Raw genomic sequence first — 15821 nt, 5'->3', positions numbered from 1 at the left:
TGTTGGAACAGCCAGGTGGTGGCTGCGGTGTGACGTGCGCTTCCGTGACTCTGCACGCTTTCTGCCTTCGCAGGTAAAGGTCGGCGGGGGCAGCCTCAGTGGTCTCCTCCAGCCGGGTCTCCGCCGTGCAAGCTCCGCCTTTACAACAGCCTCACCCGGAACAAGGTCAGGAGGGGCCCCGCGGGAGGGATGCGGGGAGGGCCGGCCCCGGGAGCCCACGTGCCCTCGTGGAGCCCACGACCGGTGCTGCTGCGTCGGGCTCTGCAGTCAGCGCATACGGGCTCTGACACCGGGCAACTCCTCGCCCCGCGTTCTCTGTGCGGCCCGAGGACAGCTGTCCTCGAGGGGAGGGCCGCCTGCTGGCCCTGCAGCGCCCTGACCACTCCCCCCGCCGCCCAGGGGCGTAGACGCCCGCGGTCACTCGGAGCCATGCCGAGTGCCGGCCTGCCTTCAGAGGGGACACGTGGCGGCGGCAGGCGCCCCAGCGCCAGCCAAGCCGACGGGCAGAGCGGGGGGCCCGGTGGGCGTTGCCGGGCGCCGACCGGGTTTCGAGAAGGCGGGATCGGATCCCAGTCAAGTGGGGTTTGCTTGGTTGCGGCCATGGCGGGTTAGAATGTTGTCCGTGAGCGCGCTGGCACGCGGGGACACAGGGTCTCAGGGCTTCCAGCCGGAGTAACGGAGCTCTCCCGTCCCTGACGTCTATGGCCTTTGTCAGTAAGACAGGCTTGTCTTGCTGAAGTTGGCGTAAACAAACCCCAGCGTCCTCTCTGACGCTGGCTGGGGTGAGCCTGCGCGGTGCCTCTTACAGATCGATGACGGTCGTCCCTTCGTGTTTTACCAAAGGACGTGTTTATACCTCAAAACGGGAAGAAGGTGACGTGGTACTGCTGCGGGCCTACTGTCTACGATGCATCTCACATGGGGCACGCCAGGTGGGACCCGCTGCGGGCGTCCGGCACGGGCAGGGGGGCGGCCGGGCGGGACCCGCTGCGGGCGTCTGGAGGTGTGGGCCCTGCGGGAGCATCTCTGCCCTTCAGAGATCTCTGCTCTGCTACAGGGACCCGAGATTCGAGAGGAAAATCAACCCCGAGCCTTTCTTATTTCTAAGATAAAATTTTCATTCTGTAAGTAACCCACATCTGTGATAGGAAAGTTGGGGGATGCGGACAGGTGACAGGAATCCTGCCCGGCAGCCGTGTGGCGGGCGTCCTGGCTGCGTGTAGACATCTGGTTCCGCGGCTCTGGCGGCAGGCTGGGGCCCCCACGGTGGTCACGGGCCCTGAGAAGGGTGGTGGTGCCATGGGAGCCTTCCCCCGTGGCTGCTCTCGTGGCCGTGGCCCTGGGCGGGGGGGGGGGGGGCGATGCGTGGCGGGCCACGGGAAAGGTCTGTCCGCGTGCTCTAGGTCCTACATTTCCTTCGACATCCTGAGGAGAGTGCTGCGGGACTACTTCGGGTTCGACGTGTTCTACTGCATGAACATCACGGACATCGATGACAAGGTGGGGCTCTCACCAGGCCGTTTTCGGAACGGCGGGGGTGGGAAGGAGGAAGTGACGTCGGTGAGTAGAACACGGTGGGCCTCGGCCCCGTACACATCCAGTTTGTACAAATGACGTCCGTCTTCAGATGTGAAGGTGCTGCGAGAACCTGAACGACCGGGGACCCGGCTGATAAGATGTCAGCCCGAGGTACTTCGTGGCAACGAGACTTCGGGTGGCACGCGATTTTGCGTGCAGCGATGGGGCGGCGGTGGGAGGGCAGCCAATTTCCTGAAGATCACAAAGGTCACGGGAGGAGGGCGGTGTTCCCCGGCCGCCTGGCGGGGCTCAGAGTCTGCCGGCCTGCAGGGACAAGGGCGCGCTTTGGACGTGACCCCGGCTTCCCTTTCATCTCTCCAGATCATCAAGAGGGCCCGGCAGAACTACTTGTTTGAGCAGTACCGGGGGAAGCAGCCGCAGGCGGCCCAGCTCCTGGAGGATGTTCATGCCGCCCTGAAGGTGGGCCCCCGTCTGTCTGTTCCTTGACTCCTGACCGTCCCTGGCGTGCGTGGGGCCTTAGTTGTCCACAATTAAAGCTAGCGCCATCCGGGCACCGGAGCTCTGGGTCACGTGGTCCCCTGGCCTGTGGGAAAAGTCGCCAGGAAAGACACGCTTGGACGGGGCGTGGAGTAGGGGGCTGTGCCTGCCGCTCACGGGAGAATGTCAGAGTTTGTCACGGTGGCAGTAAAGTACGCTTGCCCGTACAATGTCCCTAACACTCCTGTGTCTTCTGTGCTGAGATCACAGCCGCATCTGATGATTCTGAGTGTGCGACGCGGAAGCCGTCCCAGCCCCTTACGTTGGGGGCACTAGAAATTTTCAGAATTATTGGCAGAAATTCTTTCCAATTTAATATTTTGAGTAACAGTATCACAAAGTATGGTGCTAACAGGGTAAGGCTAGAATAAGTCATTTTATTCTCTTTAAGAGTGGTTAGTATTTTAGTGACCGCAGCAGTGATCAGCACTTACGTGCATCATCTCTAGAAGAGAAAGTGGGAATGAAATCAGAGCTTAGCGGTCTTAGGCTGACACGGGGCGGGCCCGCCAGGACCTCACGCCTTTGCGAGGCTCAGTAGTCCCCAGGTGACACCTGAGTGACCCCGAGCACAGGCGTTTTAACATCGGAGAAACAGGCCCCGGGGGGCGCGAGGAGCAGGGTGTCGGGCCGGGCCTGTCCACTGCCGGACTTGCGCCTCCTTCGGGGAAGCTAGGACCACGCCCTGGGGACACTTGCAGGGCAGGGGCAGGGACCATCCTCTCCGGTGAGGCAGCCTCTGACGGCCCTGCCCTCTCCTGTGCTTGCAGCCGTTTTCAGTCAAGTTAAATGAGACCACGGACCCGGACAGAAAGCAAATGCTGGAGCGCACTCAGCGCGCGGTGGAGCTGGCCGCAGAGCCCCTGGAGAAAGCCGTGCGGGGCGGCCTCCCGGCAGAGGAGGCCGCCCGCTGCGCAGAGGTGAGGTCTCCAGCGCGACCCGCACACCCTGCCCCGAGGTGGCTTGCTGCTCCCGGGTTCCAGCCTGTGCCTCTGCGCGCGGCACCTGGGCCCGGCCACCCTGGAGCCGAGCAGGCCTCCCCTTGCCGCACGCCAGCGTCCTCACAGTGAGGGGGGGGGGCGGGGGCGGCGCATCGGAGCATGTGCGGAGATCGTTCTTTCTGGTGGCCTCCCCCGTGTTTCTCGGCGGCACCTGCAGAGAGCAGAGTGAGGCTGGAGTTGAACTGGGCCGTGGGGCCCTGTGTGGGTTCCCCGCCGGCCCCGGGGCCTCCCGGACAGGCTCCTCCGCCCCCTGGAAGGGGTGAGGGCACTGCACTGGGGCCGGGGAGGCTGTCACTGCCGGCGCCTCCAGCCTGGCCCTTCACCTGCACGCTGGCGCCCCCTGCTGGCTGCCCTCTCCAGTGCTCAGTGGGACGACTGACAAGGCCATCCCTCCCTGGAGTGGGGGGGGAGGGCCCAGCTCAGGCTTTACTTTAACTTTCACGTTCTCCCATGGTTCAGATGGCCGGCGTGGCCTCCTGCCGAGCTTAATGAGACAGAGCCTGATGTACACAGACCCGCGGACCAGCGTTTTTGCCGGGCGTCCTTCCGCCTGGGCCCCGCGTCGTAGCTGGCCTTCCTTCGGTGGGCCTCCTGCGTCCGCTGTTTCTCCCTCTCCTGGGATGCCAGTCACGTTTCCTGGTTATGGCAGTATGACTGGGAATTTTTTTCTTGATTATTCCACCGATACCCTTTCCTTTGAAGAGTATGATGACACAGACGTGACGTAAGATGTACCACCTTAACCAGTTACAGGTGCTCAGCTCAGGGGCGCTAAGCACGTTCACGCTGTTGTGCAGCTGTCCCCACCCTCTGCGTCCAGAACTTTCCGTCTTCCCAAACAGAAACCCTGTCCCTGTGAAACACGGGCCCCCTTTTGTCCGTGATGAGTAACGCAGCTGTGAAGAGCGCTGTGCAGATATCCCGCCTAGTTCCTTCGTGTGGACACTTCCGGAGCGGAAGTCTGGACTGTTTGGCAGCTAGATTTCAGGATTCCAAGAATCCGCCACACCGGTTTCCACAGCAGCATCCAGACCGCGGTTTCTGACCGTTCCCAACACCACTTGTGATTTCCGTCCTTCTGACGGTAGCCTTCCTGATGAGTGGGGGCCGTGGCCCGCGGGGCACTGGGTCTGTACTTCTCTGAGCACCGGTGAGGCTGACCAGCTGACCATGAGCTGGGAGTCCTTTTCTGTCTGTGGACGCACATTTGCAAGAGTTTCTTTAGGCTGTACGTCTGGGGTGGAGGTGCCGGGCTGTCGGCCGTGTGTCTGCCTAACCGTCGGGTCCCCAACACCGGCCACGCGTCCGGTGATTCTCCGGAAGGACGCGCGGGACTCGGCGTAGACTTGTCCTCACATCGAAGGGGTCTCACGGGTCTCACGGGGTTGTGGCTGGAGGCGAGGCTCGGGCCGAGTCTGGAGGAATCCACGCACGGGCCTCCCCGGTTCCTGCAGGCGCGCGGCTCGCCCTCCCGCAACAGAAAACGCGTGGCCGCCCGCGGGAGATGTTCGTGTGCAGAGAGCCCATCGGACCCTCCATGCCCGAGGCTTCACGGGTGCTGTCCCATCCACCCAGCACCCAGCACGGCTTCCCCCGACCACGGCTCCCACCCACCAAGTCTCCGACTCCAGAAACGAGCAGGTTTATGTTTTGCGTCTGCCACACTGTTCGCTCGATGACACAGAGTGGTCCCGGTGTCCCCGCCTCTCCGTGCAGGGACGTTTTCCTGCAGACTCAGCCGGGGCTGCCCTGCCCGCGGGCCTCTCCAGGGGGGCTGGCAGCTGGGGCCTGCCGTGCAGTAACGCTTCCCTAAGTGTCTGTGTCCTCCCGTGTCTGTGACACGTGTCAGCTATTGTTCACCGGCACTTGGGGTTGCCGGGTTCCTTTCATGGGTGGGATAGGAGCCGGCACGTGACGGGCTCGATACTGTAGTTTGGATCCGCATGTGTCTGACCTCTTGCGAGATGGCCTTTCCGTGTGCTCTCTTGACGGCCGTGATTCTGGGCACAGGTCTTCTGCCCCACTGTCCACCTGGATTTCTGTCTTCTTACGGGTTTAAAAGCGTCCTTACTCCTGGACACTAACCCCTTGTCATCTAAATACGTTGCAAACGCCTTCTCACAATCTCTGGCATTTCTTTTCACTTTCTTTCAGTAACAGAGGGTCTGCATTCTGACGCAGTCAAACGTATCAGCTTTTTAAATGCTCCTTTGTGTTCTGTGTCAGGTCTGAGCGTGTGGTTGCCCAGGTTCTCTGTTGGCCACGCCACCCACCCCGTGTGAGCATCTCGCCAGCTGTCCCTGGCGTCAGGGAGGGAGGAGGTCTAGGCTCGTTTGTGCTGTCTCTTTCTTCCCGTGCGTTTTCTCTTGTCCGGGCCCATGGGGGGCCCGGGTGGGATCTTAACCTTCATACGGAGGCGTCGTTTCGGACGGATCGGTCCCCTCCATTCTGTCTTCCTGTTTCGTCTGTTTCTTTAAAGACCTGGTGTTCAGAGCAGTTTCAGGTTCCCGGCAAGTCTGAGAGGAGGCACGGAGATTTCCCATGGGGCCTTGCCCTCCAGCCCCGCCTCCTCCACTGTCAGCACATCACCCGCAGACGCGTCGTCGTCACCGAGAACCCACAGCAGACATGGGTTCTGTCCTGGGGGAGTGCCTGTTCCGTGGGTGTGGATGGATGTGCAGTGGTGCACACATCTACTCCAACGTCAGGCAGAGTGGTTTCCCTGCCCTGGGCATGCCGTGCGCCCCGCCTGCACGTCCCTCCCTGTCCCCAGCCCCTGGAAACCGCTCGTCTGTCTGCGGCCTCCGTGCGTTTCCCTTTCCAGAACTTCACAGAGTTGGCATCGCACCCCATGTGGCCTTCTCAGATTGGCTTTTGTCACTAACTCTACACGTCAGGGTCATCCACGCTTCCCCTGTTCTGAGAGCTCGCGTCTCTTGAGCGCGGGGTAAGACTCCGTGCGCTGGACGCCCCACAGCTGGTTTATCCGCCCACCTGCCGAGTGCACCTCTGTGGCTTCTGAGGTTAGGCAGTTGTGAAGAAGCTGATAGAAACGTCCACCTGCAGGGTTTCGTGTGGACCTGAGTTTCCGGCTCCTTTGGGCAAATACCAGGAGTGTGGCTGCTGGATCCTAGGAGCATGCTCCGTTTTGCAAGAAACCAGCACACCGTCCTCCAGAGTGGCTGCTCCGCCCCCGACCCTGGCAAGAGGGAGTCCTTGCTGTTCTGACTCCCCAGCATGGAGTGTGTGTGTGTATTTTGGCCCTTCTGACAGGCGTGTGATGGTATCTCACTGTTGGGGTTTGCGTTCCCCCGACGGCATCGGTGGGGAGCACCTTTCCACGTCCTTCCCTGTTTGCCATCTGAGTCTCTTTGGCGAGGGGCCTGTCGAGGTCTTTGACTCAGTCTTCATCGAGGTGTTTGTTTTCTTACTGTTGAGTGTGCACATTTCGGATAAGAGCCCTTTATCAGTTGTGTCTTTGGCAAGTAGTTTCTCCTAGTCTGAGGCTCGTCTTTTCGTGTTCTTGACTGGTTTTCCTAGAGCAGAACTTTGTGATCTTAAAGTTCAGCCGTCGGCACACCACTTCCTTTCCTTTTTCTTTGTTTTTTTTTTTTTTTTTTTAAATGCTCTTTAGAGAGAGGGGAAGAGAACCGGTGGGGGAGGGGCAGAGAGAGAGGGAGACACAGAACTCAAAGCGGGCTCCAGGCTCTGAGCCGTCAGCCCAGAGCCCGACTCGGGGCTCGAACCCAAGAACCGTGAGATTGTGACCCGAGCCGAAGTCAGATGCTTAACCGACTGAGCCACCCAGGCGCCCCACTAATATTTTATTTATTAAGGATTTTTGCATCTGTGTCCATGAGAGATACTGGTCTGCAGTTTTCTTGCAATGTCTTTGTCTGTGTTTGGCGTTAGGGTAATGCTGTCCTCGTGGAATGAGTTAGGAAGCAGTCTGTCTGCTGCTTTCGTCTGAAAACCTGTAGAAAATTGGTATAACTTGTTCCTTCGATGTTTGATGAAATTCACCAGTGAGCCCACCTGGCCTGGGTGATGTCTGTTTTGGGAAGTTACAAAAATTATTGATTAAATCTCTAATAGACATAGGATACAGGCTTTTTTCGGATTGTGTGGATCATCTTGGGTGAGTTTTGGCAACTTCTGTCTTTCAAAGAATCGGTCCATTAGTCCAGGTTTCAAGTTTGGGGGCACAGGGTTGTATACAGTGTTACTTTCTGATGCTTTTAGTTTTCATGGGGTCTGTAGTAATGTCCCTCTTTCACTTTGAGTACTAGTATTGTCTTCTCTCTTTTTTCTTAAGCAGCTTGGCTAGAGGCATATCAGTTTTATTCATTTCCCCAAAGAACTAGTTTTTGGTTTCGTGGGTGTTTTCTGTATGGGGTTCCCGTGTTCTGCTTTAATTTTTATTATTTCTTTTTTCCACTTTGGACTTAATTTGTTCTTCTTTTTCTAGTTTGTTAGGTGGAAGTGTAGATGATTAATTTTAGACCTCTTTTTCTTCTCTGATCTATGCGCCTAGTGTTACAAATGTCCTCTAAGCACTGCTTTTGCCGTATTTCACAAATTTTGGTACACTGTGTTTTCGTTTTCATTTAGCTCAAAAACTTTTTATTTATTTAAAAAAAATTTTTTTTACATTTATTTATTTTTGAGAAACAGTGTGAGACAAAGCATGAGTGGGGGAGGGACAGAGAGAGGGAGACACGGAATCCGAAGCAGGCTCCAGGATCCGCGCTGTCAGCACAGAGCCCGAAGCAGGGCTCCAGCCCACAAACCGTGAGATCGTAACCTGAGCTGAAGTCGGACGCTCAACCGACTGAGCCCCCCAGGTGCCCCTAGTTCAAGACTTTTAATGTTTTCTTGGGATAACCTTCTTTGGCCCGTGTGTTCTTTAGAGATGCATCCTTTGATCCCCATGTATTGTGGGGTTTTCCAGCTCTCTTTCTCTTACTGGTTTCTAGTTCAGTTGCACAGCGGTCCGAGAGCAGACACGGTGTATGACTTCCGTTCTTTTGAATTTGTTCGGGCGTGTTTTATAGCCCAGCCTGTGGTCTGTGTTGGTGAACGCTGCGTGTTCTGCCTGCTGTCGGACGAAGTGGTCTGTGGACATGCATTGGGTCCAGCCGACTGATGGTCATGTTGAGTTCATCCGCCTCCTTACCCATCTCCTACTGCTGGGTCCGTCCCTTTCGGAGGGAGGCGTGTTGAAGTCCCCAACCACCTCTGTGAGTTCATCTGTTTCTCCTCGCACTTCTGCTTGCTTCTGCCTCGTGTGGTCTGATGCCCTGCCCCGGGCCTGCACACGTAAGCACGGTTGTCCTGTAGAACTGACCCGTTCGTCCTGCCACATCCTTCTCTATACCTGACGACTCTCCTGGCTTCGAAGTCTGCTTTGTCTGAAGGGAGCTACTCCTGCTTTATTTCGCTGATTTGCACCGTGGTCGCGCAGTGCATTTCCACCATCCGTTTACTTTTGATTTGTACGTGTCTTTGTACTTAAAGTGGATTCCTTGTGGACAACTGAGAGTTGGGTCTTGGATTTTGATCCACTCTGATGATCTCTTTTAATTGGTGCCTTTAGACCATTGACATTCAAAGTGATGTTGATGTGGTTGGGTTCTTATCCACGCTGTTGTTTTCTCTTGTTGCCCTCGTTCTTTGTTCCTGTTTTGTCTTCCACTCCTTGTCTGTCTTTTGTGGTTTTAAGTGAGCATTTCACATGATTCTGCTTTCTCTCCTTTTACCGCATATCTAACACTTGATTTTCAGTGGTTGCCCTAGAGTTTGCAATATACGCTTGTGACTAATCCCACTTTCAAAAACACCGTGCCCTTCGTGGTCGTAGGAGTGCCCTACAATAACGAGATGACCCTAGTTCCTGCTTCCCGCCCTTGTGTCGTGGCCGTCACTTGTCTTAGCTGTCTGGAAACACAGAGGGCGTTGTGTCTACTTAAACGGGTACGTAAGTGTGCAGGTCGATGCATTCCCACTGCCATCATTTTGAACAAGCTGTTCTCTGTTGGATCAGTTAAGAGAAATAGAAGTTCTGGGGCACCTGGGCGACTCCGTCGGTTGAGCAGTCCGACTCGTGATTTTGGCTCGGATCGTGATCCCAGGGTCGTGGGATCGAGCCCCACGTCTGGCTCTGCGCTGACAGCTTGGAGCCTGCTTGGGATTCTCTCTGTCCCTTTCTCTGCCCCTCCCCTGTTCACGTGCATGCTCTTTCTCTCCTCTCTCTAGAAAATAAATAATCATAAATTGTTTTTATTTTACGTGCACTTGATTCTTTCCGCGATGTTCTTTCTTACTTTATGTAGACCCAAGCTTCCAACCTCTGTTACTTTTGTCCTCTCTAAAGAGCTTCTTTGGACATTTCTTGCAAAGCAGGTCTGCCGGCAACACGTTCCCTTGGTTTTTGTTTCCCTGAGAGTTTGGTTTCCCTTTGCTTTTGCAGGCTGACGTCACAGGGCACAGAATTCCCGGGTGGCAAGCGTTTTGTCTCAGCACTTAAATATCCCCGTCCTTCTTTGCTTGCACGGAGTGTGAGGACAAGTCGGGCGCAGTGCTCGCCTCTGCTCGTCTACCGATGAGGTGTTTTCCTCCGGCTTCTTTCAGGATTGCGTCAGCTTTGATGGGGTGCAGCCCGAGCTCGGCGTGCCTGGGTGTGGCGTTCCGGTGTTTCTCCTGCCCGACGTCCCGGGGGCTCCGTGCGCCTGCGGTTAGGGTCCGACACGAGTGGGGCGCTCTCACTCACTCGGGAGTCCGACGTTTCTCCCTCCCTTTCCCTCTGCTGTCCTCGTGACGCACGTGTGGCACGTCTGTGGTGGGCCCGGGGCCTCGGCTACCCTGTTCGGTTTTGTTCACTCTGTGAGAATGAAGCCTTTCTCATGTTCAGTTTTGGGGGTTTCTCTTCTGTTGTCCTCAAGCCCCGAGATTCTTCCGCCGGCCGCGTCCAGTCTCCCGATGACCCCACAGGACTGTCTTTGTTTCTATCACGCTGTGGTGGGTCCCTGACGTCTCCTGCCCGTTCTCTCAGGACTTCCTTCTCTCTGCTCACCTTGGCCCTCTGTTCCTGCGCGTGGTCGGCCGCATCCATCGGAGCCCTGAGCGTATTCATCCCAGTAGTTTGACCCCCGGGTCTGCCAGCTGCCCTGTGTCTTCACGTCGTTCTCTGCCTCTTGGCGTGCCCGGTCGTGTTTCCTCGATAGCCAGCCGTGAGGTTCCCGGCTGTGAGGGGACGGGCGGGGAGGTGACCAGGCTGGGGGCCGGGCCCCGTGCCAGGTGCCGTGAGCGGGGTTCAGTCTCAAGTGAGCCCACGCCTCTGGACTGTGCCTCCCTGGCGCCCGGCGTGGTGGCCGTGGGGCCGAGCGTCCTGGTGGGGCCCTGTCACCGCCCGCCAGCCCGGCAGCAGGTAGCAGGTGTGTTCCAGGTGGGAGCCTGGCGGGAGCCCCTAGCTGCGCCTTTCCTGTCCACATCGTGGTACAAACGTGCCTCCCTGCGTGTCCTCACTGTGTCTTCCGTGTCCTCTTTTCCTGAACTTTCTCTCCACACCCTTTGTTCTTGGCCCCGTTGCCCCCACTGGCGGACTGCAGACCGCCTGCCTGTCCCCACATCCCTGTCACTGCTCCAGTTAAGATGCCGAAGGCGCTGGGTTCCTCCAGAGCAGGACCTCAGGGTCCCCCCGGCCTGCACGGCTCAGGCCATGGCCACGACACTCACCTCCCATCACAGATGGACATTCCTCCTGTCTGACGGGAGTGCTGCGGTGACAGGACACGTCTCGTACCGGCACTGCGCTGTTGCCCGTGACGTGGGCCTGCTGTCTTCAGTTGATGGCATCTGGCGGTCAGGGCGCCCTGGCTGAGAGGCCTCCCTCCGGGACGGGGCTGTGCCATCTCCGTGCCCTGGCTGTGGACGACCGCACCGTGCCCGCTCCTGCCCCGCCCCGCCCTGTGGCAGCGGCGGCCCCGCTTGTCCCCACGGCCACCCCAACCCTGTGACCACAGTAGTCGGACCTCCTGAATGTGCTGCTTCTTGGAACCTCCCACTTAGGCAGCCTGGTGTCTGTCCCCGTGCTGAGCCGTTTACACGAGCACCGCGGCCTCACGGAGATGGCGGCTCGTCGTGGACGTGGCTTTGCGTGGCACATCCTTGAATTCGAGGTCTCGGTGCGGACCAACTGCGCGAGATGCGGTCCCGTAAAGCTCGTACACGTGTGTGGATGCTGTTCTTTGTCCACAGGTGTTGTTGGAAGAAGCAAAAGATTTGCTCTCTGACTGGCTGGACTCCACACTGGGCAGCGAAGTTACGGACAATTCTATTTTCTCCAAACTGCCCAAGTTCTGGGAAGAAGAATTCCACAGAGACATGGAAACCCTGAACGTAAGTGTCCCCAGGTGTCCTGCCCTTGCTCTCTCATCGGGGCCCGATGATCGCGATCCCGACCGTCCTCAGTCAGGTCTAAAGTGCGGGCCAGGGGCCTGCGGGCCTTCTTGGCCTGCATTTGGTGCCGGTGCTTCCTGGAGCGTGCCGTCCGAGGCTGCTGTTCCAGAAGGAAGAGGGTCACTTGTTCTTCTCACCCCCAGGTTCTCCCTCCGGACGTCCTGACCCGGGTGAGTGAATATGTGCCGGAGATTGTGAACTTTGTCCAGAAGATCGTGGACAACGGCTACGGGTAAGCTCGGGGCCCTCCCCGTGGGAGCACGGCATTCCGGGAAGGTTGTGCAGGGAAGGCGGCAGGGAGGGGAGCTCGTGGTGCTGTGGGGCCGCGGCCACCAAGCCCCTGGCTCCGGACGGCACAGGGCGGGGTCGTTCCTCCGCGGGCCGCGAGGGCAGGCTCTGTCCCGGCCCCTGGCCTCAGCTGGCAGACGGCGGCCCTCTCGCTGCCTTGGCACATACTTGTCACTCTGCACACGGGCTGCTGGGGCTCCTTTTGTGTCCTCGTCACCTCCTCTGACGCAGACGCTGCGTAGGAGTCATGCGGGGTTGGGGCTCCCCCTGGTGACCTCGCTTCGCCCCTGCAAAGACCCCGTCTCCAAACACTGTCCCGTTCTGGGGGGCTACGGGCTAGCACTGACACACAGGAATTGGGGGGGGACGCGGCCGAGCCCATGTCCTCACCGCGGGAGCAACCGCCCCTGTGTCACGCCGACCCTCCCGGCAGCCTCGCTCCTCGGTGCCGCTGAGCCCTCAGCGTCGGGGCCGCGGCAAGGATGCGCGTGCTGTAGAGAGCGCCCGCCTGAGGGCTGCCGGCGAGCCCACGGCTAAGTCCGCGAGCACGGGGCCTCGCTGGTGAACGTGGAGGCGCGGTTTCCGCCGCACAGCGTGAGACCCCTTGTCCACGAGTCACCTCCCAGGGACGCGTGTTTCCTCGAGGCCCTCGGCCTCGGTGGTGACCCTGGTCTGCCCTCTCGGCACCACCTGACCTGCGAAACACTGTCCGCGTCTCTGAAGTTAGCGCTGTCGGGAATCACCGACGCCCAGAAGCGTAACTGGGGCCGTGGGGTCTGCCGCGCGGGGGGAGGGGGGCGCCCTCCCCTGCGCCCCTGCTCTGGGAGGTTCCGTCCCCGCCTCTCGGGCGAGATGAGGCGCCACCGAGCGGAACGAGGAGAGCACAAGACCTGGTGTGGGGCCCGGAGTAGCACAGGCTCTCTGGAGGTGGTGACGCCTCCCCTGTCCCCTACCTGGCACGGTCCCTGCAGGGCGACAGGGGGTCGTGTGCCAGACTGAGTGCCGTGGGCGAGGCCAAGGTGAGAGAAGACAGATCATTCCGGGCTGGAATAACGTGGAGGGCTGCTGAGAGGCAGAGAGCTTGGCGGGGCCGTGCAGGCGGGTGGAAGGCGGACCGAGCGAGGGCAGGGCACCCGGGACCGCGCCGTCACCGAGGCGAGGGGCAGGGCGGGAGCTGTGTGGTCCCGGGCTGCGAGGCGGAGGGACTGCACAGGGACACGCCGTCCCGAGAGTGAGGAGTTGGCCTCCGTGACGAGGCGTGCGTGTCGGGCCCGCTCGGCCTGCACGGCGGCCGTGGTTGCGAGTAGCTACGTCACGGGGCCGCAGGACGGCCGAGGCCACGCTGGACGCAGTGGGTAGAGCAGAGTTTTAAGAGGCCCGCGGCCCGTGCAGCCCTTTGGCTTTGCAGGTTGTGCTCCTGCGAGGCGCCCGGGCTGTCCGCGGGTCTGTCCACTTTCCCACAGCCTGGTTCTTACTTTCCAGCTACGTTTCCAATGGGTCCGTCTACTTTGACACCGTGAAGTTTGCTTCCAGCGAGAGACACTCCTACGGGAAGCTGGTGCCCGAGGCCGTTGGGGACCAGAAAGCCCTGCAGGAAGGGGAAGGTAAACGGGGCCGGGTGAGGGGGTTCAAGCCCAGGCCTCGCCCCCGCCCCCAGCCTGCCTCACCCGGGCGCCTGGGGGCTGTGCCTTGTTGCCCAAGGAGTTTGGGGGGTTGTCCGCAAGAAACAAAAAAGCGAGCGTATCCAACACCATCTCAAAAAGCATAGCGGACCCCAGGCCTGGATCTGGAGGGTCAGGGCGGCTTGTGGGACACCCTGCGTGCCAGTGTGGGACGCCCAGTGCCGATGTGTCACGAATATGCGGGTTGCGACCTGGTGAATGAGGGGGCAGAAGCCACTCCCCCCCCCCCCCCAAACCAGGGTCAGCAGGTGGCCCCCTTGGCATCTGAGCTCCTGCCTTTGGGAAAGTGGAACCCCCGGGGCTGTTTGGATTGAGGCTACGGTTTCAGCACACCCCTGCCAGAGGAAGTACGGTCCTGAGAGCTGGCCCTTACGGGTTCTGGTCGCACACAGTGAGCCGGGGGAACAGGAGACAGTGGCGAAGCAGGACCCTGGTCCTCGTCAGGCGGTTGGGGTGGCGGTCACCGCTTTCTGTGGGCTCAGCTCTGCGCAGCTGTCTTAAAGGTGCCCCGGGACGAGCAAGGCAGGAACGCAGGGCAAGAATTGCCAGGTCAGGTCTTTGTGGGCATGTTCCGATTCTGGGCGGCACCTCAGAATGCCTGGTTCCTCTCTCTTTTTTTTCTCTTTTTTAAGTTTTTTATTTGAGAGGGAAAGAGAGAGAGACAGAAGGCCTCTGTGCACACACGCGAGCGGGGGCGAGGGGGCAGAGGGAGAAGAGCCTGACTTGGGGCTGGAACTCATGAACCATGAGATCGGGACCCGAACCAAATCCAGGAGTCAGACGCTCAGCCCCCTGAGCTGCCCGGCCACCCCGAGGATCGCTGAAGACATCCTGCAGAGTAAAGGAGGTCCCGTCATGATGCTGAGGCACCCGTGTCCTCAGAGGATGGTCACAGACTTGGGTGGACCGGCAGCGGGGCCCCCGCATCCCTGAGGCATCAGGGACGCAACCTGGGGTGCACGGGAGGTGCCGGGCACGCCCCACGCACGGGTCGCTCAGACGGGCCGAGGCCCCCAAGACGCAGAGGGGTCGGGGTACGCGGGCAGCGGGGCTTCGTCTAGCAGACGGGCCTTCGCACACGTGAATGAGGGCAGGGCCCTCCCGTAAGCCCGCGTGGGACCCACGCCCGGCCGCAGAAGGAGTTGCTCCTCACGAGGACCACAGCTTCTGCCCATGGTGCGCTGAGCTGGACACCCGCCCCGAGGGGACGTCCGGACCTGTTTGAAGTCGCACCAGAGCCGCAGCGGAGGTCACTCCGGGTTTGGAACTGAACGGCCACGGGAGGGCCGCACGGTCCCCCCCGGTCTGGGGGAGCTCACGCGCCAGTTCCGGGCCGCCCGACGTGTTATGTGTAGTTGTGAAAAAACGCAGACGGCAATGAGTGGGGCCAGCTGCCAGAAAAGCCCCCGAAGGAGCAGCAAAGCACCAAAGGAGAGGTGCCTGCAACGGTGGGTTCTTCGCAAGGATTCGCGATACAGAAAACCCGCTAGCGGGACCGATGAATAAACACAGAAGATTCGAAAATACGTCCAGACAGGGCTGCACGGGACCAGAGACGGTGGCGTCTGCGAGAGCCCGGGACCGCGCCGCTCGGCCCAGCGCGGCCAGGGGCGGCCTCCAGTCGGGGCAGGGAGAGCCCCGGAGACGGGAGGGGCCCGCCACGCTCGGGACCCCGCACCATGTGCCCCAGCTGCGTTCTTTTTCTTTCTGCTTTCTCTTCTCCTCTTTTCTCTCTTGTCCTTTCCAGTAACCTCTATGTCCAACACGAGGCTTGAACTCACGACCCCGAGATCAAGAGTCTCGTGCTCATCCGACTGAGCCAGGCGCCCTGGGGTCTTAAATGTCACTTGTTCTTGGGTCTTTTTTCCCGGACTGACGTCAGAATCTCTGTGTTCCGGGGACCAAAGTAGTCGATCCGACAGCGAATATAAAGGGACGAGGGGGGTCACGCCCTCCTTCGGGGACAGTTCCGCTTCCCTGGCTGTGCTGACGGCACGAGGCTCCTCACTGCATGGACGCTGGGATGCGGGGCTCCGGGGGAGAAGGGGCCTGGAGCCATCTCGGGGTGCGGGGCATCGGGGAGGCCGAAGGCACGAGCCCGCTGTGCCTGGCGTCACTTTGGGTGCCTCAGGAGGGAGACGAGAAAGGACACCAGGAGAGTAGCAGGGGTCGTGTGACTTACTCCTCTTGAAGAGTCTAGAGCAACTATCAGGTGTCCCCCAAAGTGGCACTTGGCGAAGGGTGTGGGGAGGGGTGTGTGCGAAAGGGGGTCCTCTGTTCCAGAACTTTCCAAAAAATTTTCTGAAAAGTCAGGTAC

The 15821-nt window shown here is 59.6% G+C and overlaps 1 protein-coding gene across 2 annotated transcripts in view; it reads left to right on the top strand.

Moving 5' to 3' along the window:
- Positions 1–15821, top strand: part of CARS1 (cysteinyl-tRNA synthetase 1) — a 44848-nt gene that overhangs the window by 12612 nt on the left and 16415 nt on the right. For both annotated transcript variants that reach the window (XM_027045884.2, XM_027045885.2), the window contains 8 exons: positions 74–165; positions 844–932; positions 1404–1500; positions 1900–1998; positions 2847–2996; positions 11334–11474; positions 11678–11766; positions 13305–13426. In XM_027045884.2, the coding sequence (XP_026901685.1) occupies positions 74–165; positions 844–932; positions 1404–1500; positions 1900–1998; positions 2847–2996; positions 11334–11474; positions 11678–11766; positions 13305–13426 (879 nt within the window). The remainder of the gene's footprint in view (positions 1–73; positions 166–843; positions 933–1403; positions 1501–1899; positions 1999–2846; positions 2997–11333; positions 11475–11677; positions 11767–13304; positions 13427–15821) is intronic.

This window comes from Acinonyx jubatus, chromosome D1 (assembly GCF_027475565.1).
Source record: "Acinonyx jubatus isolate Ajub_Pintada_27869175 chromosome D1, VMU_Ajub_asm_v1.0, whole genome shotgun sequence".
NCBI classification, from domain to species: domain Eukaryota; kingdom Metazoa; phylum Chordata; class Mammalia; order Carnivora; family Felidae; genus Acinonyx; species Acinonyx jubatus.
The sequence above is the reverse complement of the archived record's forward strand: the minus strand, read 5'-3'. Positions and strand labels throughout refer to the sequence as shown.